The sequence below is a fragment of the Pimephales promelas genome, chromosome 10 (genome assembly GCF_988280905.1).
Source record: "Pimephales promelas chromosome 10, fPimPro1.hap1.1, whole genome shotgun sequence".
Taxonomy (NCBI): domain Eukaryota; kingdom Metazoa; phylum Chordata; class Actinopteri; order Cypriniformes; family Leuciscidae; genus Pimephales; species Pimephales promelas.
Genome location: NC_142778.1, coordinates 37,353,852 through 37,380,071, shown reverse-complemented (window position 1 = coordinate 37,380,071; position 26,220 = coordinate 37,353,852). Strand labels below are relative to the sequence as shown.

Sequence of the window (26,220 nt, the reverse complement as noted above, 5' to 3'; positions counted from 1 at the left end):
ACACTCACTCACTCACACATACTCACTCGCTCACACACACACACACTCACACACACACTCATACTCACTCACACACACTCATACTCACACATACTCAGTCGCTCACACACACACACACACACACACACACACACTCACTCTCGCTGCTAAAATCATTTGTTTCTCATTGCAAACCTCTCCCACTGCACAGGATAAACGCCTCCGGCACGACACACACACACACTCACTGTAAGGAAACACACGTGGTGCCGCGGATAGTTTACTGAAAACAGTTTAATCGTATTAACGAACAGTCAGAGAACAGTTACTGCATGTACACACACTGGGACGTCACCATCAGAACTGCTGGAAAACACACGTCAGATTCACATTAGTTACCAAAGCATGTTCACGTTTATGTACATAGTGCAAAAGACACGCCGATGAGAATCACTCCAAACACACACACACAGAGAGAGAGAGAGAGAGAGAGAGAGACGTGATCCGGACGCTGCTACAGGAAGCTTATTGCACTGAGATCGTGACGATCCCGAACATTTACACGGTTACACGATCTCGCCGGATCGCACTCTCATGTTAGTCACCAAAACACCAGACAGGAGAGCGTTCATGTACATCCTCAGAAATCCTTCATGTGGAGCCGAGCGCGAGTAAAGACAGGAGAAAGACCGGAGTAAACGTGTTTAGAGACACAAACACACACGGAGAGGAGCTTCTGTCCATCTGAAGCACCAGAACACGAGTGCAGGACACGCCCCCAACAGTGCAGGACACGCCCCCATCAGCTCAGGACACGCCCCCATCAGCGCAGGAGAAACACAAAGACTCGTGTAGTAAAACACACCCGTCATCGGTTTAATTCAAGCGCCATAAATAGGACAGAATATTAGAAACATTAAACATGTTATGTACACCAGGAGTCATTAGTTATGCAGTTTATCTTCTGTAGAGTTCATTAATGCTTCGTTTTCCACCTGGTGTGTGTGTGTATCTTTCATTAACTTTAAGAAAGAATTCACCCAAACCTTGAATCGTTCACTCGCTCTCGTCTCATTTAATTCTCCAGTGGGAGCATCATGACAGCGGTTCATATGAATCAAATGATTCTGAATCAAACACCGAAAAGTTGTTGTGCTTCGCGGAAGAAACGACACGAGGATGAATAAACGAAGACAGAATGAACTGTTCCTTTAAGACTCACAGAGCTGATTCATACGAGTCATATGGAGCATCGTCGCACCAGGGCGAGCCGACGATGATGAATCGTTCACAGAGAGCGTGTGAGTAGAGAACCTGAGTGTGTGTGTACGTTTGAATCCTTCATTAACATTAAGAAAGAATTCCCCCAAACGAATAAATGAAGACAGAATGAACTGTTCCTTTAAGACTCACTGATTCATACGAGTCATATGATGACGAAAAGCATCATCCGTCGTTCCTCTAAAGGGTTTGAAGGGTGGACCTGACGACAACGAAGCGTGTGCGAGTCGTAACCCGAGTCAGTGTGTGTGTGCGACACCCGTCACCGTGTCCGCCGCGTCCTTCTCGTCCCCCGCCGGTTCTGCGCTGACGTCAGAGTCGTCCAGCTCTTCCTCGTCGCTCGCCCGCCCCTCCTCCTCGTCCTCGGAGCTGCTCGGCCTCCTCAGCTGCAGGTTCTCCAGCGTCTTGGAGACCCAGGACTCGATGCGGCTGCTGAGCGGCACGATGGGCTCGGGGGCGTACTCCTCTTCCTCCTCCTCGTCCTCCTCCTCCAGCATGCCCGGCACCAGTGTGCTGGTGGTGCTGGTGATGGAGGAGTTGAGCCGGTCTCGGCCGCTGCCGTCCAGGGATCCGGTCTCGGTGCTCAGAGACGCCCACTCCAGCCGGTCATCCGTACGGGACTCGTCCGGCGCTCGGGCCGCGCCGGGACTCGGGGTCAGGCTCTGATTGGCCGTCGCCTGAGGGGGCGGGGACACGACCTCACGCTGATCTCTGTTGTTCCCTCTGCTGATTGGCTCAGAGTCCGGCGGCTCCGGCGCGTCTGCGTTCTCCACCATCGTCCTCCAGTTAGTCTCTGCACACACAACGGTTCGACATGTTATACATCGCCAATAATTTGCGGGTGGGACGGGTGGGACATGTCCCCAGCACTTTTTGCCAGGGTCGATATTGTCCCCACCACTTTTCAAAAGCTCTCGCGGCACGGATGGCTAACAATAGAAATAAATAAAACATCTCAAACTGACAGACCATTCATTTAGTTCGTTTGTAAAATAAAAGAAGCGATCTAGCCCTGAAATACATTGTTTTTTAAATCAAGTGATCAAAGTGCTCTTTGCCGCCTGCGATCGTTGGCATGGTTACAGTGTATCTCGTGGGTCACGTTTAATTGTACAGCAGTTTGTGTGTACAATGGCCAATTTAAATTTTTTATCGTGTGTGTTCTGCAAAAAATCCGTTCTCAAAATTCTGGCTTAATAGTTAATTTACTTTTATGTATATTTTTGTTTATATAATTTGGTCAATTTATTCGTTTCATTTTACAGGACTTTCTGTATAGGCTATTCCACTGGACACGTTTTAAAGTCGGATTTATGTTTTTATTCACGTGTCACGCGATTCATTTATTTATACACATGTCCCACCCACTTTTTAAAACAAAGTTACGCCACTGGTTTCAGGCTCGACTAGAACAGGTTTTCTCATATTTCCTCATATGTTGCGGCTCCTCTCTTCCCAGTCTGTCAGTAGCGCTCGGTTTACTAGGGCTGTCAACTTTAATCAGTCGATGCCGTCTTGACATTCTTATTGGTCGACCAGTTACATTTTTTTTTTTTTTACCAATAGAAAGATTTTTTTTTAACGATTTACTCCTTGATATTTATTCGTTTATAAGCAATTCTTTATTACTGTATTATAAGTATAATTAGCCTTTGTTTTATCCCCAACTTTAAATGCTTCAATTTAGGCTATTTTGTAACAGCGCCACAGTGTGTGTTTAGCGCACACACATGGAGCACTCGGGAACGCGCAAAAGACGTGAGCAGCCCTTTTAATGAAACTCAATGGATTGTGTTTTCTTAATATGTTTTTCATTTTTATTTGTACACTTTACGCATTTGAAAATAGCCTAAATTATGCAACAAAACGAAAATAAACCTTTATGCCTTCCAAAATACAGCCTATTATTATTATTCGAATTGTTTTTTAGGCTATTTGGATTTTTTGTGTGTTTGTTTAAAACGCCTAGATCGGCTGGACAAAAGTTAACCCATAGCTTTGTAAGTAAAGAAGAATATAAAGCCTGTATAAACGAGAGCTTTTGTTGGGAATTTTTATATTGTGGCAGGTGATCAGGTGCGCGATTGTGACTGCATTTTTCAGTTAAAAAAAATCACTTAATTCTCAAAGAAATGTATTATTATTATAGTTTTATTTATTTGTGATGTTTTTCGTTGTTGTTTTATAAATGCTCTATGACAATTGTTTAAAAAATGTTCAATCAAAACAAGTTTTTTGGTTTTTTTTAGTCGACTAATCGTTGCGCAGGACAAGACTTTGGTCGACCAAGGATTGACTACAGCCCTACGGTTTACTTCCTGTCTCTATGAAGCCCCTCCTTCTGAAAAGCACACTGCGCTCTGATTGGTCGGCTGGAGCAGTGTGGTCAAGCACTTTGAGCGTGTTTGGGAAATGTTAAGGTGTGTTCACATCAAAAGCAAAGCAAAAATTTGCGTTGCTCGCACACACACTCCAAATAAGTAAATTGGCGTTTGGTGTGGACACAGCTTTAGGCTAACGACGCGTCAGGGAAACACTCCCTGGTGTGGCGCTGTCTTACCGTACTCCTTCTCGTTGACCTCTGAGATGGGCTCTGAGATGACGCTGCAGAAGGAGATGGCGCTGGCGGCCGACGGGTTCCTGGAGTGACCCATGTGGTGCGGGACCTTCTTCACGTTCTTCAGCGCCTCCTCGGCCTGCTCCTGCTCCAGCGCGCTCACCATCTCCTTATACGCCCTGCGCGCCTCCTCCGTCAGGGACACTAGCGTGTTGAAGAGAGCCTGAGCACACACACACACACACACACACACATGAATACACTGCATTTGGCAGGTGGGTACATCTATTGTATTTAAAGAGCCCCTATTATAGCATTTGAAACGTTCCTATTTTTGTTTTAGGGGTTCCCAAAAACAGTTTAACGTGCATGCAGGGATAAAAAACACTTTATTTGTCTTATAATACGCATTTATTTTTACCTGATTTGCTCAACGACTCCCAAATGATTCGTACGACGACTCATTTTTCCAAACCACTCCTTTGCGTGACGCTAATCGGCAGTGATTGGTCAGATGACAGACCCAGTCAGTTGTTGTTAGCATAACACATAAACATATTGATAAAGCACTGCAGTACTACAAGACGCTCTATTCTTTATGACAACTCCAATAACAGCCACAAACATTTCACATATTTAACCCTTGTGCATCCTTACGGACATTTGTCCTTTTCAGTTTTGTTTTTTTGATCACTTTGCCTGTGTTAAAGCTAACGGCAAAAAAATTGGCACAGGTGTGTATTTTTATTGGAATTTTACTATTTCACCGTCATTTTTTTGCATTAGGTACAAAAAACACTCCCTCTCAGCACCTTTTGGACAAAAATGTCCCCATTGAAACCCATTAAAACTGCCATTTTTAATCCCCGGTTCAGTTAACTATAAAATTATGCAATCTTTGTTAAGAGGCTTTCATTCTGATGGCAAGGCTTGTGCCATTTTTTTAAGTTTGGCCTATAAAACAAATATCGCTTTATTCCTGTTTTCTGCTTCGGCATATTATAGAGCCGACTGGGTAAATTATGCAACGATATTTGTGTGGGTGTGTTGGTATGGATGTCAGAGTGTGGTTAGTATGTGTGTTATAAAAAAATATGTGTGTAGAGAAAAACTGCAAATAACAAATCCAATCACTGTGAGCTCCAGTGGGGTTTTGCTGCCACCCAATGGGGGAAATATGTTACTACGCCCAAACAAACTGTTACCCAAAGCTCATTTTTTTGAGATATCATCCTCAAATTTGGAACACAACCTATTTAGATTTATGGCTTTGATTTTATTGCAGTTTTGAGTTCAACCTGATTTATAAAATATATATATTTTTTAAATAATTTTCATAAACTTATACCTATATAACTTTTTTTTTTGGATTTACTTATTATTATTTTTTTACTTCAGCAATAATCTGCAAAGGGTCTTCTTTAAAATGATACCAAACTTAAGTCTGTGCTCCGAAGCGTCACATTTTTATGACAGTTTTTTGACACGGACATTTTTGTCCTCTTTTTACCTGTGTGTAACTTTTTTTAATTGATGCACAAGGGTTAAAAAAAATTGACATTGGAGACCTAGAAGCTGCGCTGAGCGTAACTCACACACACACGCGTGCGCACACACACACATATTCCCTCCTCGCTCCCCGACGCAACAAAACCGTTCAAAACCCATAAAAGCAACAATTATTAATAATACTTACAGGTTGTGATTGGAAGGAGGAAGCTGATCCATATACACTGGGTAAGTAAGTTACTGAGCCCTCCTTCAGGAACAACCGCTCGCGAATCCACATTTGAATTCATTTATGTTTTTGAACTAACGTTATTCGTCAATAAAATGCTGAGAACACAATCGGGCTATACTGTTGTGGTATCGTTGCTAATATGAACTCTAACCACCGATTCTTCACATGCTCGAACCCTGGAAAGTGGCTGAACTGTCTTTGCTGTCTTCGGCCAGTATGTCTCTACGTCACGACGAACCAGCTAATGACTCGTTTCAAAAACAATTCATTTCATAGACTCAGAGTCGACTCTCACTTTTGAAAGACAGTAACTTTATATACGCTGCACTTTCAGATATAAATCTTCACAGGATGTTTTCATTCCTTAGAGCTATAGTCCACTCCATATGAACAATCATTTTCAAAACATGATAGGGGCTCTTTAACAGATCACACATGCCGTAGGGATCAAACCCATGTGTGTGTGTGTGTACCTCTGCTCCAGAGTAGTTGAATATTCCCACTACGCTCACAGGTACGAGTTTATTGACGCAGCGGCCGAGAGCTTTCCGGCCCAGAGCGAAGACGAACGGGATCTCCTGCTCCCTCGCCATGGCGATGACATTATAAAGGGCCTCATCCAGACCACCTACACACACACACACGTCACAGAAACACAACATTAAACACTTCATGGACGTTCGGTTTGGTTTGGACTCATGAAGTAATTACAGAGAGTTTCTCAACATGATCCTCATGGCCTGGATCTTCTCAGAGTTGGGCTAGGTGTGTGTGTGATTGGTCTCTACCTTTGGCCTGGATCTTCTCGCAGTTGGGCGAGATGATGACACACTTGATCTTGTGCAGCTTCATGTGTTTGGTGACCTCTCGCAGGCCCATGACCAGACGCCGCTTGGCTTTGGCTTTGCTCGGCTCGTTCTGATAAACCCGTTCCTGGAAGCGAACCAACTCCTGCAGGAGCAGCGTCACACTCTCGTCGATGTCCTTACTCAACACCTGATTACAGTACCTACACACACACACACACACGTCATGATAAATGTTGACATGTCATCCTCACACAAGGACAATGATAACATCAGGCAGCCGCAGCAGCTTCAGTCTCAGTCACGGGAACACTCAGAGCCTTTCTGGACAACAGCCAGCGACACCAGGACGTTTAGGGGTGGGGTTAGTGTGTGTGTGTGTGTGTGTGTGTGTACTAGGGCTGGGTATTGAGATAAATTTCACAATTCGATTCGATTTCGATTCACAAGCTTGCAATTCGATTCGATTTCGATTCGATTCAATGTCGATTATTTTGGATATCAGTAACAATAAATGGCCATTTTTATCAAGGGAATCAAATCTCTTAACCCTGGGGGGCCACTAGATGGCGCTAGGGGGGCCGCAAAGAAATTCTAGATTCTAGAATATGAAATTATTTAAAAAAATTATTTTACCTGTATGTAAGTTTGGATTGTCCTATGTGAAATCTGCATTGCATGATTTCTTTTATATTGTAAAACTTGTATAAAATTGTATGTCTTCTATATTGAAAAAGTATTTCTTTAAGTAGAGTAGAATTTTTTTTGTTTCTTGCTGAAAAAACAGATTGCTGTTCAAATTTGCAAACCAAACTTGAGCCACTGTCATTTACTACCTTAAAATGTAAGTTTAATGCACTTTTTTACAATCAGCAAATTAATTTTTCAGTGTTTATCTTTTACTATGAACATCACAAATGTTCAGTATTCAATACTTTTGTTGCACTTTTTCAGACAATATTACTGTTAACTGTCAAAACCATTTTTTATAAAAAAATGTTATATTTAATGAAATGTACAATTTAACTAATTTTGTATATTCAAAGACATAAAGCTAAAAACAGAGCTGTTGTTCCAGCATTGTACAAATTCATTTGTTTTTGGTACAATCTAAAATTTGTAAGTAAAATTGTACGTTTGAGGATGTTTTCGTTATGAGTTTTCTTTTGGGGGGCCACAAAAGGATTCACCCTACACAAGGGGGCCTCCTCCTGAAAAAGTTTGAGTACCACTGCTGTAAACTATGGGAGTCTAGTTGTAGCCTATAGGCTTCATTAGCCTAATATGAAGGTAATAATGAACTGTTTTGTAGCTATACAAACACTTATATTACACTTTTATAATAAGAAGATTATATGTAATATAAACATTTAAATGGTGGCTGTCATAAAAACTTGCCAGATTTATTCAAATATGCATTAAATATTGAAGAACATTAAGATTATAATGCATATGTAATATGGTGTATATATTTAGCAAAATGCTCCTCTCTAGAGTTGTTTTTTCTAGCTGACTAACGAGTTTATGTGGGTTTTCTGAGGTAAATATGACGATACATTGATTACAAGCTGTTTAACTGACGTCTTTCCACGGTTGAAACGCTGATTGAGCGAATCAATGTGACATGATCTGGATTTGGATAAGTTGTACTCTATCTTTAACACACTTTCAGACGCTCGCTCATGTTTATATTATTAAGCCGGAAGAGAGATCAGCGCTGCTGCTTCTCCAGAGCGATCTCACGCCACAGCGACAAAACGCTATTTATGTTTTTGAATTTCTAAAGAAAATGGACGTAATTTGAAAATTGAGACTTTGTTTCATATCAATAGTAACAAAGGACAAAGATTATTGCGATTTTTTGGATGCGCGCAGCCGCGATACAATGATCCATTCATTCAAATGAAACAGGATGACTAATCGATTCTTGAGATTTAAGAATCGATATCGGTTCATAAAAATGAGAATCGATTAATATCGAGAAATCGATGTTTATTACCCAGCCCTAGTGTGTACTCACTCTCTGAACCGGCGGCTGTGTATCTTGGTGATGGCCGACGCAGCCATGGGGCTCCCGATGCCTGAGCTGGCTGGTGAACCCTGAGACACGGGTGTGATGCTGTACGGAGAGTTCTGACTGGCTGGAGACAGGGACGCATCACTGGGCATGCTCAGACCGTTCTCTGCAACACACACACACACACACGGGAGCAGATGAGTACTGGCGTGCACCTCGCACATCGTTGTGTTTGTGATCATAGTCGGGATGCACCATACTGAACAAAACTGATATTTAGTTTTATTATTATATGTACTGTATGTGAGTTTGTCTGTGTGTGTGTGTGTGTGTGTGTGTGTGTTCGTACCGTCCTGCTCCTGTGTGAGTGTGTCCGTGAAGCTCAGAGAGTCTCTCTGCTCGTCGGCTCCAGACACGCCCTGATCCGCTGAACTCTTGCCCTTCTTAACCTCGCGCTCCTGCAGAATAATCTACACACACACACACAGAGAGAGAGAGGGTGGGGTTAATGTGCTGTGATGTCATATCCTGTCACGCTCAGCGGCACATGCGAGTATGTGAGTGTGTTGTGTGTATGCATTTGGTTGTATGTGTGAGTGTGTGTGCGCATGCATGAGTGAGAGTGGGTTGTGTGTGTATGTGTGTGTGTGTGTGTGTGTTGTTAAGCACCTTCTTCATGGCGGTGGTCTTCTTGACTTTGGGGATCTCTCTCTCTTTGCCTCTCTTGATGCGCGGCGCGCTGGAGTCCAGGATGTTGTGAGGAGGAGTGTGTGTGTTCTTGAGTCCCGTCACTCGACCGCCGCAATCTTTACTGTGCAGAGCGCTCACCGTCCCGACTGACAACACAACACACACCAGTGTTAGCTCAGAATCACAGGATAATATCAAGCGCAACCTTCCCGTCTCTCTCTCGAATCAGCGCTGAGTGAGTTAAACTGCAGTTCCTCCCCTGGCCACTAGAGGCGCTGCAGGAGACACTCACTCCCATAGACACGCATGTTAAAACGCCTAACTTTACAGCAGCATAAACATGTTCACAGTCTGGTGCGAAAAGTGGTTTTGGGCTATATTGCTAATTTTGCCCTTCATGACGACTGTGAGGTGAAGTTTAAATTATATTAATCCTTAAAGTTGTGCATAATTAAGGGCGTGGCCACTTGAGTGACAGTCGGAGTGTCGCTGAGGTCACTGCTAGCGTTAGCGTCACCTCAGCTAATCCGCCTCGCTGCACGTGTTGGTTTATCCAGCAGCCAAGATGGCGACGGCCGGCTTCAAAAACACTCTTCAGAAACAATAATAATAATAAATTTCCGATTTTATTTAAATATTGGTTAAAAATTTCAGTAATTTTGTTGTGATGCGCAGCAAAACTCATTCTACTATTCTAACGCAAACATTCAGGGAATTTTTTTTTTAAAATAAAAACTGTTGCATGAAGTCATGTGACCATAATGTAGTTTTTTTTTTTTTTTACACAAGATTAAGATATCTTTTCATGTTAATCAGCAACAATTCAATTTTAGAAACATTTCTATTTTTGAGACAGAGCATGACTATGATCATGTGAGATTCAGATTATGTTCATGTTAGAGGCATCTAATGTGAGTTTGAATCATATTTACTGCTGTACTGACTACTAATTCACCTCACATCTATGAAAATAAACAATAAGTTCAAACTGTATTCAAAGAAAAGCATGTTTGTCACTCGGTGTGTGTTTTGCATTGTTAAAACGTACGAATTTATAAAGTTTGCAGAGACTCCGCCCACACGCTCTTCTGATTGGCTGTGATTTTTGATTGATTTGGATTAATTCTGCTTGAGGGCAGAGTAAGAATCATAAAGTTTTGTTGGTCACAGGCTACAATAATACAAAAGCCAAAATATTGGGTTTGCGTGGTTAACAAGCAGGGTGATGCTAACTTCTGAACATACGGACTCATAATCAGGAAACGGCGGGCTTTTGTTCTGAAGAATAATGTGTGTATAATGTAGTTAGAGTGCTGTACCTGTGTATGAGAGTGGTTTGGTGTTGTTGAGTTGTCGCGCTCTCATGGCCTGCTGTTGCTTCTCTAGCGCCGCTAACATGTCGCCCAGATCCAACTGTACCGGCGTCCTGCTCTTCTTACCGGCTGCTTTAGACAGAGCCTCCTAAACACACACACACACACACACACAGTTCTTCAAACATGGCGGATCTGATGTTCAGCACACTCCTCCACCAGTCTCAGTCACGGGCCGGCTGAACACTTTTCTGGAAACACTTCAAGAGTTCAAACTCGCGTTCTGATTGGTTAATTTCTACAGGATGTCCTTGAGATGTGTGTGTCGCATTCTTTATCGATCGTGTGTGTGTGTGTGTGTGAGAGTCTGGAGCTGTACAGATGTGTGTGTACCTGTAGTTTCTTCTGCTCCATGCTAATCTCGGAGTATTCCTGCGCTGTGGCGAGAGCGGCCGCTAGCGCTTTCTTCCTCTGACTCTTGGCTCTCTTGGGAACGGAGCTGGTGATCGGGATGGGCGTCTGCACGATGCTGATGGGGGAATTCTCCGGAAGGTTATCCAGCTGCACACACACACACAGAGGTTTGAAGCCCTGATATACTTCATAGTGTGGCATCATTTCAAAAGTTGGTAACACTTTATTTCCCAGTGTCCTTGTTGCATGTGTTACATGTACTTACCATAATAATAACAATAAATTATGCATAATTACCCTCAACCACATCCTAGAAATTACATGAAGTTAATTATTACTCAGTATTTAAATATATAATTACACTGTAACAACGACACCTTAAACCTGCAGTTTGAAACAGCTCGTCTAAGATCATTAGACTGCTCCGTAGTGATGGGCGGATCGATCCTGAAGTATCGATACTTCGATACTGACGTGGTATCGAAAAGGATCGATCCTCACATAAAAATATCGATCCAAATGTGTATTTTTTTTAACCAGTAATTTTTTATTAATTTAGCACGCAATTCAGTGCGAAAAATAAACTTCTAAGTGGAAAAATAAGCGAATGTTAGCGGGTAATTGTGTAGGATAGAACCTTTTCTACTAGTCATCATCTGTATACAAGACGAAACCAATCAATCACAGAGAGGGTTCGATGCTGGTGCTTCGCTGAGCTCACAGGCCCAGTGTGTTTGGGAAAACGAAGCCTTGCTTATGACAGAGAAACAATCGGGAGTTATTTCGCAATAAACAAACCAAAACTGTACATAACGGTTTAAAATGTTGACGTCAGTAAGATCTTTTTTATGAAATTAATATTTTTATTCAACAAGGATCAATGCATTAAATTGATCAAAAGTGAAAGTCAAGGGTTTTACACTGTTAAAAAAAATCTACTTCATATAAATGCTGTTCATCAAATAATTCTGCATAAAATGTATCATGGTTTCCAACAAAATATGAAACGGTTTTCAACATTGATAATAATAAGAAATGTTTCCTGAGTAGCAAATCAGCATATTAAAATGAATTGTCATCATGACTGGAGTAATGATGCCGAAAATTCTGCTTTGATCACATGAATAAATTACAGTTTACTATGGCGTAAAAAAAAAACAGATAGCCTATGTTAAATTGTTAAATTGTAATATTACAGTTTTTACTAAGAAATAAAAGTCTTCAAGACCCCAAACTTTTGAACTGTAGACTAGTACTAGGCTAGTACTATAATTAGGGTGGTTTTGTAAAAGTCACTGACTAAAAGGGAGTTGAGAGCACAAATCACAAAATAGCTATTTAGGCCTAGCAGTCATGAAAATGTGTTCAGATTTACCAAGTTCAAATGCACGCTTTTAAAATGAAAAAGTATCGGTATCGATATCAGCGATACTGGTCCTGTATTTACTTGGTATCGGATCGATACAGAAATTTGCAGTATCGCCCATCACTACTGCTCCGTCTGGCATACGCCTTCAAGCAAGCATTGGTCCATTGATGATGATGATGTAATAAGTGGGCGTGGCTCCGAGGCTCCGCCTTCTTTGAGGTGTAACTTCTCATTTCTTCAGTTCAGTCGGTCGAGGTCAGACACACATGAACACACTGAGAGTCGCTCTACAGTAGAAACGTAAGCAGACACTGTTTCTCTGTTTAATACTGTAAATCTGCTGCTTTAAAGCGATCTACTATAGAAATAAACTGCAGATCTAGTGTAAACATCAACATCACGGTGATCCGATGCTTTCCTCACCGCTGGCGTTTTAGTTGTGTTTGTTATTGAGAGGAAACAGCACGGCACATATTTGCATATTCATCTGAATGTGGTTTCAAAGATATTTTAAAAGCGTGTTTTTACCCGCGGGCGAAACACTCACCAGGGTCTTGGGAAGTTTGGGTTGAACTGGATCCGGTTTATTCCGCTGAGCAGCGCCGCCTGTGGCCAGATCAGGAAACTCATCCTCATCCTGAACAACAGGACAAACAGACACAATCAACAATGAACAGTGTGTGTGAGAGAGTGTGTGAGTGTGTGTGTGTGTACCTGAAAGTACAGTGGCTCAGGTGTGAGGTGTGTGTTGGGGGTCTCTGGAGGGGTGGATCTCCTCGGTCCGGCTGCACGACACCCGAAGCTCATCTGGAAGTCCTGCGGGTCACATGCGGGTCAGACGATGCAGAATAACGTTCTTATGTTGTTGTTTTTTTTTCCCTAACTTTTCAAAACTTGTCCCTTGGAACCAAAAGTGTGTTCTCGAGCACCAAACACTGTCGTCCAATGACTGTCCAGAACACACTTACAGTTCCTGTGTTAGCGGCCGCTAAGTTAATAACTAACGATCTTCACAACGGAAGTGAATCAATCTAAATTACAATAACTTTATTCTATCCCAAACACACTCTGTGACTGTGTCCTCCTGTTATCTCTGTAACGCCGCTGTGGAAGAGTGTTAAAGTGTGTATAATATAGACCCCTTTTCAGTTGGTAAACATGGTGACATTTTTATGTGGAGGCAGAAAGATGCCTCTGGCTGCTTCACTAACGCTAGTTAGCAAGGATTGTTAGCTTGTTTTTTAACAATGACTGGAGAAAATCCGATATTATCTTAATGTGTACGGTCACTCAGTGTCCAGAACCGCGATTGTTATTTCCAAAAGTTATTTTTAACGGACGGAACCAGATTGGCCGACCCGTAGCCGCCTACACGCTCACTCAATGATGGACGATCTGACAGGATTAACGTACGTTACCTCGAGTGAGTGGCCTGACTTCTACACCTACCTTATAGAGAAACCGATCGTAAAGAGAAACTGAGGCGTATAAATCTTTAGATGCTTATATGGTCCTGTACAAGACTTGTGTGTACGATCCGCAGTTCTGCCGAGACCACGACAATATAAAGAGTGACATTACAGTGCGATTTTAACCATGTGAATATTTTCTAGAAATAAAAGTTCCAGATACAGCATATTCATTTTTCATCAATTCTTGCACCAAACAACACAACAAGATGACATTTAATAATAATAAAAGTAATTAAAGCTCCTTATTATGTAGCCGAATCTGTGCTGGTTTGCATTGGCCGCCTCCAGTTTACACTTTGTTTTGCCTCCAGCTAGCGCCGTGACGGAACTGTGACGTCGGCGCAAAAGGGGTCTATAGATGAGGGAGACTCGACTGGTCATGTGACCTGTACCTGTGTGTAGCTCCTCTCAGGTGTTCTGCTGCCTCTGAAGAACGGTGTGTTCCTGTCGGGCCACGGCTTCTGGACCGCCTGCGACGACACATTCCCCCAGCTGACCGCTGTGAACACACACACACACACACACACACACGTTTAAAGGCCCATTCACACCAAGAACAGTAACTATAACAATAATAATTAAATCAGAAAGAGCTTTATTGCCGAGTATGTTTGCACACACAGAGCTTGTTTTGGCGACAGAAGCTTACACTACAGACCGTAAAATAAAGATAAATGTGAAACACACACATATGTGTGTATATAATAACTGTAATTGACACTAACTGTGAGGGGAATTATCATGATAACGAAAACTATGATGAACGACTGTTATGATTATAGTTGTGCACTTTGATTATTGTGATTATAAACTTTATGGTCCCAAATATCGGTCTCGGTGTGAGCGAACACAAGAACCCTGATCATGTGACAGACGCTCACAAGCGTTCAGCTGAAAGAGAGATCTTACCTGTCATGACGCCAGCGTCCACAGCCTGCAAACACACACACACACACACACACAGATCAGAGAACAGCAACCGTAATAATCCTCATTTAGCATTTTTAGATCACACGCACTTAAAAACACACCCTTCCCTCACAGGTCAAAATGACCCAAAGCCCTAAAATTATACTTCATTTTTTGGTGTGTCCAGAAACCTTATTTTATTGAATTTTGAATAATTATTTTTTTTTTTTTTAACTTTTATATTACTAGACTTGGTCAATAAATAAATAAAGTCATTTAAGCACATTGCTCACATTCTTTTATATTTCCCTTATAATTCAGCTGTAAATGTCCTAGATTGAGTGTGTTTGTGGAATGATAATAATAATAGCAGATGATATTTGCTGACTCTAGATGGGCTTATATCTCTATATGAGCAGAGGAGCTGTCCCGCTGGGTCCGAAAGCCAGTTCGCCTCACACACACACATGTAGACTTTATAAATATTTTTTTTGGAAAGTTTTAGCATTAATAGTTATAATTTTGAGCATGTTTAGTGTTCTCGGTGCGAACTGAAGCATTCACTCGTTCCTGGCGGGGTCAGACTGACCCGAGAGTGAAGGGTGTGTTACTTTTTAAATATCAAACACAAAACTCATCGAATCAATTCAACATTTTTTTGTGTATTCGTGGTTCAAGTGTGTCTTGGACCCCCTGATGAACACTTAGGGCCAGTTGTTCAAAGGTAAACTGATCGGATTTTGGTTATCGGATTGGATCAGATCTTGAAAATGGGTTGTTCAAAAGTGAAAGAAGGAATCTGAAATCAGATTAGATCAGGGAATCCAATCCTAGTTTTCAGTTTGTGTTGTTCAAAACTTGTCAGTGGGATTTGGATAACTTTGATCCAAAAAAACGGGATTATCCTGATCCCAAGAGGGGTAGGATTTCAAGGTGGATTTCAGGAAGGAAATGTAGTAACACTTGGTCAAATAATACATTTGTATCATTTTAGATATATACTTATCTTTATATTTTGCACTTGACTTGTGTAACCATTGTAACAGTGATAAAGTAGACATAGGCTAACAATTAAGCTATTCAGTATAGTAAAGTAAAAATAAAATAAAAATTATCTTGTCCCGATGAAATAATTCCCCAAACAGATTTCAATAACAAACAAAAATAATATATTCATTTTTCGGTCATTCATCATCAAAATGTCCACAATGTATTTGTTAATGTATGTTTGTGGGTCATAAAATAAATTATGATTAGAAGTGGATGTTTATGCTATTTTCGTGTTTTTTTCTCAAAATAAGAAACACTTACAGTGAGCCCATGTTGGCTCTTCTACCTGTTCTTAGCCCACATTGTGATATGTTGTCCAATTTAGAGCACTGGTAATCTTGAAAACTGTGTATCTGGATCAGGGTGATCCAGTCCAATGTTGCTTTGAAAACCCGGCATAAAAGTAAGACGGATTACCTGATCCTGGATAGGAAAAAATGGGATTTCCAAATCCGGATCATTTTGATCCAGATTAAATGTTTTGAACAACTGGCCCTTAATTTTTAAAAGAATTTAGATGTGATGGATTTGGCGTACCGCCGCGGGTGTGTGTTGATTGGTGGAGGTGTTGTTGGCTCCCTGGTTGTGTTTGGGACTGCAGTATCCGCTGTCACTGTCGATGTCGGCCTCGCTGACTCCCTGCTCACTGGACGACTCCTGCTGCGACGTGCGCCTGCGTCGAGCTTTATTACTCCACAGCTGAGGACTCGCCTGATCCGACACACACCTGACCGCCCCGCTGCCCGACGCCTCGCCGGGGAAATCTGAACACACACATGTTTAAATGACTCACTCATTAACAGTGACTCGCTGCTGCCACCTACTGGCGGTTTAAATTTCACATTTAAAGTTTACTTTTTAAAAATAGTTTCAAAATATCAATATTCAACACTTTATGTTTAAAAAAACATCAATTCAGTTCACATTTATTTGTATAAAGCTTTTCACAATACGCATCATTTCAAAGCAGATTTACCATATTATAGTTTACAGTGATCTGTTATTATCAGAGGACACCGTCTAAGTTATGTATTTCAGAAATCACAGCTAGCGAAAAATTCATTTATTTAAACAATGTAATTAAGATGAAGAGCTCATTGAAGTGATGAATACTTGATTGAATGATTTATAAAATCAAAACAATGCATTTGTCAAACTGCAGGTTGCATTGACGTCCCTCTGAGCTGCATTATACAGTCTGTGTAAACGTACTTCTGTACTTTTTTTTGCTATTTTATAATTCTATATTTTTTCGATCAAAGGTCAAAGGTCATCACCTGTCTGCTGTGCTGCGTCCACCAACAGCACCGTCTTGGTCCTCCCATCAGGCCCGGTCGCACACACCTCCTTCTGCACCGCCACGCTCCGCATCACGGGACGCTTGGCTCTCATTGGCTGAGCCATCGGCTGCTGTGAGTGATGCAAACGACACATCAGGGTTAGTTTAAATCAATGAAACCTACAGTCACGTACGTGACCTTGAACCCCAAAACCAGTCAGAAGGGGGGATTTTCTGAAATTGAGATTCATACATCATAGTTCAGTAAACAAGAAGTTAATATTAAGTGACTTATATTTTAGACGCAATATTGTCTGTTTTTGCGTCTGAGCGACACACGGCGGTGTTCGCTTACTGAACGAACGAATCGTTTGAATTGACTCGTTAAGACTGTCTCAATTCGCCTATTTGTACTACACACTAGAAGTATGCTCTCTTCATGTAAAGAACAATTGTCAATCATCCTGTCACTGTATACTGACCTGTCAATCATCCTCCTGTCAATCATCCTGTCACTGTACACTGACCTGTCAATCATCCTCCTGTCAATCATCCTATCACTGTACACTGACCTGTCAATCATCCTCATGTCAATCATCCTGTCACTGACTTGACCTGTCAATCATCTACACACTGACCTGTCAATCATCCTGTCACTGTACACTGACCTGTCAATCGCAGAATCACGTTGATCTGCAGTTGCGTGTCTTTTATGACTCTCCTCGTATTAATGTATAATGATCCATTTAAAAGTTAATTTAAAAAAGTAATGATCCATTTAAAAGGATTTTTAGAAAAGTCCACATTGTTATTGCAAAGGAAATATAATACATTTAACATTAAATAAATATTTTTTAATCAGGTTTAACTTTGATTAATCACCGTAGATCGCACATATCCAACATGTTTTATAGTTTTTTAACACTTTAACTTGTGTTTGAGGTGTTTGAGGTTCCTCCTCCAATGCGAAAAGGGTTGTGGGTAATATTAGCCGTTATAGTCCGGCCAACTCTTCAACACACTGTTTTGGGACACACTTATTCTAATCTCACACACTGTTTCGGAGAGATATGGACATTGGGATGCAGGGATAGACTCAGTAACTGACGGGGACTCGCTGACACCTACTGGCCGTTTCAATTTCACATTTAAAGCAACTTTTTATTTTAACGTTTTATTTTTAAAAAAAATTTAAAACATTATTTATGCATTCGTAACTGCAGGTTAAACACAAAAAAAAAATATTAATTTTGTTAATTTATATATTCATATATATAGTGGCTCTGGAGAAAACCGTGATGTCATCGTCCAGTTCTCATGTAATGCTGTCAGTGCAGGAGATCAATAATACTGATGAATATTACATTACTTGAGTGTGTGTGTGTGTGTGTGTGTCTCATACCTTGTGCAGGACAGGGGTTCGTGGGACGCCTCTCCCTCTCTGTGGCGTCGGCCTGTCACTGCAGTCGGACACGGGGTTCAACACGCCGGCCGGTACGGGCCCCGCAAACGGCCCCGGGAAGGGCTGGTAGAAGCCCATGACGGGCGGGCAGGGCGTGGGCATGATGGCGTGGTAGTACGTGGCGTAATCGCTGGTGACGGGCGGCTGGGGCGACGACAGGATGGGGTACGCCAGGTACGGCCCGCCGGGGCTCGGGTTGAGCTGCTGCCAGCGCTGGTCTCCTCCGTTATACATGGGCAGCTGTCGACTGGACACAAGCACAGCACAGCTAAAACAGATCCATTATAATACAACACACAAACACTCATACACAACACACAAACACTCATACACAACACACAACACATCCAGTTTCAGCATCTCCAGAACCGTGTTTAACCCTTGTGCATCCTTGTGGACATTTTTGTGCTTTTCAGTTTTGTTTTTTTGATCACTTTGCCTGTGTTAAAGCTAACTGCAAAAAAATTGGCACAGGTGTGTATTTTTATTGGAATTTTACTATTTCACCGTCATTTTCTTGCATTAGGTACAAAAAATACTCCCTCTCAGCGCCTTTTGGACAAAAATGTCCCCATTAAAACTGCCATTTTTAATCCCCGGTTCAGTTAACTATAAAATTATGCAATCTTTGTTAAGAAGCTTTCATTCTGATGGCAAGGCTTCAAAATTTTATTTTTTTACTATTTTTTATCAGATGGTGCCATTTTTTAAAGTTTGGCCTATAAAACAAATATGGCTTTATTCCTGTTTTCTGCTTCGGCATATTATAGAGCCGACTGGATAAATTATGCAACGATATTTGTGTGGGTGTGTTGGTATGGATGTCGGAGTGTGGTTAGTATGTGTGTTATAAAAAAAATATGTGTGTAGAGAAAAACTGCAAATAACAAATCCAGTCACTGTAAGCTCCAGTGGGGTTTTGCTGCCACCCAATGGGGAAAATATGTTACTACGCCCAAACAAACTGTTACCCAAAGCTCATTTTTTGAGATATCATCCTCAAATTTGGAACACAACCTATTTAGATTTATGACTTTGATTTTATTGCAGTTTTGAGTTCAACCTGATTTATAAAATATATATTTTATATAAAATATTTTTTATAAATAATTTTCATAAACTTATACCTACATAACTTTTTTTTGTATTTACTTATTATTATTTTTTTACTTCAGCAATAATCTGCAAAGGGTCTTCTTTAAAATGATACCAAACTTAAGTCTGTGCTCCGAAGCGTCACATTTTTATGACGGTTTTTTTGACACAGACATTTTTGTCCTTTTTTACCTATGTGTAACTTTTTTAAGACAAATAACATCTAAAGTTAAAAAGTTCACGTCACTGTTTGATTATTGTTGCAATGTTAGTCCCTTAAGTGTCCGAGTTAATACACTAACCAGTTTGAAGCATCTACAATTAGTAGTAATTAAGAGTACAATAGTCTTGAATTAAGAGCTTTTATAAAGTTATAAAACCTATTTAAAATGACAAAAAAAAAAACAGCCATAATCATATTTCTTTTATAAAAGAAGTACACGTGTGTGTGACTAGAAACACCTTCGTTTGTGCTGTGCATTGGAGACAGCGGCTGGAAAAACAGCAGAATAATGCAGATCACATGTTTGGCGAGAGGTTTGCTCATGTCTTTGCACAGCGATTGATTCTGATTATTGGAAATAAACACATGATTGATGCAGACGCCACCGTGGCCATGGGCTGCTGGGTAAGACCGGCCATCAAGACAAGACAAGGGGGTTTGGGGCGGCACTAGTGTCTGTTGGCGGACAGGGAAACCTGTTTGAAAACAATCTCTGTTTATGCCATTACATCTGGTCACACACACACACACACACACACACACACACACACACACAGTAGCACAAAGTGTGCACTTCCTCCAATTCAAAGTGAACAGGAAGGAAAAGCAGCAGGATCCATTGGGAATAGAGGCGATCCCTCACACACACACACAGCCATCTATCCAGCCGTGCACATGAAGTCATGTCGTAGAATTCTAATGTTTTTATATCAATTTAATTAGTTATAAACACAACAAAACATATAAATTACTTATTTATGAGCATTTATTCCAACTTCCTGAACGTCACCTGAGGGAGGAGGTCACATTCAACTCATTTCTGAACAAAATGCTCTCCTCAAACTCCATTAAACACACACAATGAGTGTGTGTGTGTGTGTGTACCTGTTGCTCTGGTTCTCCTGTACGAAGGGGTAGCAGGTGATCAGGTAAGAGGGGATTTGTGTGGGCTCAGCTCCACCCTCACCGCACAGACTCATGGGTAATAATGAAGCTTCAACACCTTTCTTCTGAGGGATAAACGGTTCCACTTCAGCAGAGAGCTTCACATCCTAAAACACACACACACACACTTGTGTATTTAGACACAAAACACTGCATTACAGGGCTACCGTTTTTTCTGAAATGTTAGTTATGTTCATGTATTATTAAATGTTTATTCAATGTTCAGTACGGTGAATAAGACACGAGAGCAGACATGAACCCAGTCCAGCCCAGAGTGTGACCAGCACACACACACACACACACACACCACAGATCTGTGCTATTCACACACTAGCAGTTTGATGCAAAAAACACACTGGCAACAAAAGTTAGGGTTAGTGTGTGTGTGCGCAAATGAGTGTGAGTGAGTGCCAGTGTGTGTAGAAAAGCATTGTGCATTATGTAAACACAGAAAAATCAAAACTACTCCAGAAAAATGTAAGAGTGTGTGTGAGAGTGTGTAGAAAAGCATTGTGCATCATGTAAACACAGAAAAATCAAAAGTACTCCAGAGATCATGCCTGACATCTCTAAAAGCGTCATCAGCCTTGTGACGTACGGTTCATTTTATGTTGTTTTGAATGCCCTACTGCATTATGGGTAATAAATCAGTCAGATACAACACGCTGAGCATGGTTTCCTCCTCCAGATGTGTGTGTGTGAGCACAGCATACTACTAATATCTTTTTACTGCAGAAAAAGTATGGTTATATTCATTCTGAATTAGAGATGAGCCAGATGTCAGCACACACACACAGGTCGGTCACATGTCTTACGGCTGAACACGTCTGAAGCGCACAATCAAATGATCAAAAACATGATCCTACAGGCGAGTACATGACAGGCGTGACATCTCTGTCCCTGTTATTCCAGAACGGCAGCTCAACGAATCAGGACGAGAACAGCGAGTTTGCTTGCAGGTCATGTGACCGTGATGTCATCACATGCCACACATTCTCAGGTGAACACACTGCACTTCCTGCAGAGAAGCTCGCAATCATGTCACCGAGCAGGAAGAAATCATTAAACAGATGAAACACGTCACGGCACAATCTCCACACAACCACAGGAAAATGACGGATGATACTCGAGGTGCAATGGTGACGTTTCTCACTGTTTGGCTGGTTGTGGGTCATGATTTTTCTGGGTAGAGTATTTTTTTTATTAATGTATGGTTGTATCCTCAACATTGAGCAGCACATTCAAGCTTATACCAGAGAATGTCTAAGTGAAGAAAATTGGCACTGGCTGCAGTAACGCGTCTCTGTCCATGCGGGGGCGCTCGCGGTCGAGTGCAGAATGAATGGGAGTCAATGGGGTTTCACCCCAAAAAATCCACGTTTCTCAGGATGTCATTTTTTGTCAAGTAATTTGAAAGTTGCATTCAAAAGGGAGGGCTAAGATAATACACTCAGCTGAAAATTTCACTAATCTGTTCTAAAAATCCGTTCATAACTGTGATGACGTCACACAATAGCAGAATGCTAGCGCGATCCGGCCAACAACGGCCTAACCTGTAAGAAATCAAAAGGACATAAGTACTCGTTCATTCGACTTTTGGCCTATAATCCATATTGAACTTGCGGAATCAACAATAAAATCTATGTTGATTTAACGACAAGCAGGTGAAAGAGACACATTTAGCCGTTTAGCCCCATAGACTCCCATTCATTCTGCTCTCGCTCATGATCACCTCCAGTGGAATTATAATGGAACTGCAACCAAGATGACACACAATAGGGCCAAGGCGTTGTCTCCGTTAGATGGGCTCTGATTATACACACTTTTAACATAAAAACAGCATGTTTGAAAGCAGACAGGCTAAAGTCAACTAAAGCAAATGCAACAATTATTCCCAGGCCAAAGATAGAAAATTCTGCGGGAATATACATACATACATACATATATATCTATCTATATATATATATTTATATCATAATAAACTATATATTGGCTAATTAATCTATAATCAATTTTTATATAATTTTTAAGAGCCTGATTACAAAAACAAGAGTCTCATCATTAAAAGTCACGTCCCAAACACAATTAAAGTTCTATAATTAATTCTGTCAATTTTATATAGACTATATGACAGACTTGTGTTGCACTGAACTGTATTGTGCTTTTTGAAGTGATTTCAATCATATTTCAAGATATTTAAATCCATCATGTTGAACAGAGCGCATCTGAAGCATCTCGGCTGGACGAAACCATAAGTTATTTATCAGCTTTAATATATCGGGCAGATTCTCTACAGATGAACACATATATCAGCTGATACCGATATATCATGCATCCCTGAATATACATACAGTACACAAGCCTTGCTTTTATCTCAAAAATACATATTTTAATTAAAAAATGATTGTGCTCCATCTGGACAGTCTCTTTTTAGTTTAAACTGTGACATTAAGTCAAAATGTTTCCATTCCAAAATAGAAAAATATGCACATTTATTTTCACAATATCTACATAATGTTGTAATCACTGGAAAAGAACGTAAGAGCGCTTTACATTTAAACGAATCTAATCGAAAAATTTAATCCATAATCATCAAAATTATAACAAATAAAGGCTTGAAATATCTCACTTTGCATGTAATGAGTCTATATAATATATTAGTTTCACCTTTTAAGTTGAATTACTGACATAAATGAACCATATTCTCATTTTCCATCCAGTTTCACCTGAATATGTAATAAAAACGTCATTTCTTTCTCAAACGAACTGAAGCAAATCTTCACTCTTGCCTGTCAGAACTGCCCTCATCCAATATATAAACCCAACAATAATAATAATAATGGAAAATATATACAAATATAATAATGACAACATCCTGATTCCCTGATTAAATACACAGTCATTGTGATCGGAAACAAAGACACATCTGATGCTGTGTGTGTGTGTGTGTGAATGGAGTGTGTGTTATAGTATATAGCAGCGATTGTTCGTCTGTAGGTGGTGGGCGGAGCTCTGTACACTCTTCCGATTGTGATGTCACACACCATCTGCTCTCTCTCGTGTCCAATCAGATCACCGACAGCAACATCAGTCCACGCTGCTAATCAAATCTCCAAATGTACACCGTCCCATCGCTCTACACTGCTCAGCGTGATGATGATACACATTAACATCACCATATTCCTCCGTAACTGGGATTGATTTGGCTCAATATCACGTGACCGTTCAAACGTATGTGATGTAGGCGTCACATGATCATCAGGGATTAAAGAGAGGACGGCAGCCGACGTTAAGCTAATTACACAAGCATGTTTGGGCAGATTAATACACTATCAATACACACACTAAAGTGAGTCAGAGTGAAGCTACAGAGATAAACACACGAACATACAACACTGGACCCCATTGACTTTCATTTTATGGACTGAGACGATATCTTCTTCTGTAGGAGAAAATCACAACGGTTTGGAAGGACATGAGCAAGTAAATGATGATTTTTGTGAGGACTATCCCCTTAAACGTGGTAAAGTGTGTGTATAAACCTGGCAGAGAACATGCAGAGCTCTCGAATGGCTGGAGATTCGTGAACGTGAAGCGAAGCTCGGCTCAACGTGGGCTGAACTAATGAGGGCGACGAGGGCCGCTTTTGTCTCTTCAGCATTTCTGTGTCAAGACTGTGTGTAGAAAACAGAGGGTTTTTGTGCTGAAGAAAGACAGGACACACAGAGAGAGAGAATCGTACAGAAAAAAAATCACTATGGGTCATGTTGCTTGACCATTTTTAATCTTCTGATGCGGTCTATATGGTTTATATTGTCCTTTTAAAGCAGAATTTGTCTCATATTTGATCAATTTTGCATCATTGATTCTACTATCTTCCAGTTTATCATTGCTTTTAATTTAAACTATCTGTGTTGTATAAAGAGCTGTAGAAAAATAAAGGTGGTTTGTCTTTTGGTGACTCCCTCCATGTATATTGCTTGTAAAGATGTTTTAAGGACAGAAACTCGAACTCAACTTCCATAATAAACGGATCCAAAAAGTGGATCTTCATCATTACATTGCACTTAAGTTCTAAGTCCAATGAATAATCTAGATTTCCTGAACGATTAATCACAACCCAAATAAAAGTTTGTGTTTACATTACGTGTGTGTGTGTACTGTGAATAATTATTTTGTATAAATATACACAAATGCATGTATATATTTAAGAAATATCTGCATGTACCAGTGTTGGGTAAGTTACTCTAAAAAAGTAATTAATTACTAGTTACTAATTACCTCTTCAACAGTGTAATTAGATTACTGTACTAATTACTCTCTCTAAAAAGTATTTAATTACTTTTAATTACTAATTACTTTCAAAATCCCATATCAATCTCAACCAGCTGAATAATACAAGGATAGACATGAATCTGTTTTAATTCTTTCAAATAAATACTATAAAATTGCATGAATTATCCTAAATCTGACCAAGGTGGAGAAGGTTACATTATAAAAACATACTTTTTAGCATCAGACAAAACATTTTGATGTTAAACCCACTATTGTTTTATGTCTGATCTCACACTTTTTTCATACATATTTTACAATAATTCGAGTGCGGTCGTAATATTTAGATTCCTCATTAAATGCATACGAATCGCTGTGAGATCGGATTGATCTATACACAGTATTTACCTCAATTACATCAGAAGTAACTGTAATTAAATTACAGATAAATGAAGAGTAATCCCTTACTTTACATTTTCAAGGGAAAAGTAATTAAATTACAGTAACTAATTACTTAGTAATTAGTTACACCCAACACTGGCATGTATATACTGACTCAAACCAGAACCTGAAATGATACTGAGGTTTCTGTAAAACGTCCCTAAAGCCGTCCCTAAAAAGTCAAATAACAAATAAATAAACTAGTGGTTTTGCATTACAAATGCAAATAAATTAAGATAATCACTCCAAAAATTAGGCAAATTAAAACCTTTTTGTAATTTTGGACCTGGACTTTGAGAAAGTGTGGGTCATCTCAAACAGGACGCGAGCGCATCGCTCGGCGGACACAAACACACGTGAGTGACACAGTTCTGAGAAACACCAGGAACACGAGGAGAAAAGCACAGAAACTGATCTGACTGACAGGAACATCACAGACACGCGAGGAATGTGATCAATGCAGAAAAACCTGACGGATCAGATGCGATCGGTGTCTGCAGAAACCAGCTAAAACCACACACACACACACACACACACACACACACCAGACCAAATAAACAGAGTACCCAACTCACTGCCACGAGCGTAACGAGGCGCTCTGCATTTTTTACTGATCGCGAGAGTTGAAGAATGTTCAACTTTGGGGAAAACACACTTTTTACCCAGCCGTCCAATCACAGTGGAGGAGAGGCGGGACTAATACCACACCGACCAACTGACACAAGATTCTTTCTGTGCAACCGACGACATCCACTACTACAGCTAACTGAACAAAATGGATCAAAAATACATTTTTAGTATGAAACAAATTATCTGCGAAATCAGTTACAAGTAAACTGTGCTGCGGATATTCTGTATCATAGCAATGAAACGTTTTCAGCTGGCTAAAAACGCTTTGATGGACA

General features: G+C 40.5%; 1 protein-coding gene across 2 annotated transcripts in view; it reads right to left on the bottom strand.

The window, feature by feature from the left end:
- Window positions 1–988: 988 nt before the first annotated feature.
- Window positions 989–26,220, bottom strand: part of secisbp2l (SECIS binding protein 2-like) — a 30,556-nt gene continuing 5,324 nt past the window's right edge. Inside the window, exons 2-18 of one of the 2 annotated variants that reach the window (XM_039684035.2) lie at window positions 20,543–20,709; window positions 18,280–18,586; window positions 16,876–17,008; window positions 16,136–16,362; window positions 14,549–14,573; window positions 14,032–14,138; window positions 12,882–12,983; window positions 12,715–12,804; window positions 10,778–10,945; window positions 10,391–10,532; window positions 9,051–9,217; window positions 8,731–8,851; window positions 8,385–8,547; window positions 6,347–6,567; window positions 6,032–6,186; window positions 3,821–4,040; window positions 989–2,053 (exon numbers count right to left, since the gene is read on the bottom strand). In XM_039684035.2, coding sequence (XP_039539969.2) covers window positions 1,500–2,053; window positions 3,821–4,040; window positions 6,032–6,186; window positions 6,347–6,567; window positions 8,385–8,547; window positions 8,731–8,851; window positions 9,051–9,217; window positions 10,391–10,532; window positions 10,778–10,945; window positions 12,715–12,804; window positions 12,882–12,983; window positions 14,032–14,138; window positions 14,549–14,573; window positions 16,136–16,362; window positions 16,876–17,008; window positions 18,280–18,586; window positions 20,543–20,709 — 3,069 coding nt within the window. In that variant the 3' untranslated portion in view covers window positions 989–1,499. The remainder of the gene's footprint in view (window positions 2,054–3,820; window positions 4,041–6,031; window positions 6,187–6,346; window positions 6,568–8,384; window positions 8,548–8,730; window positions 8,852–9,050; window positions 9,218–10,390; window positions 10,533–10,777; window positions 10,946–12,714; window positions 12,805–12,881; window positions 12,984–14,031; window positions 14,139–14,548; window positions 14,574–16,135; window positions 16,363–16,875; window positions 17,009–18,279; window positions 18,587–20,542; window positions 20,710–26,220) is intronic. The other variant, XM_039684036.2, reaches the window with a different exon arrangement.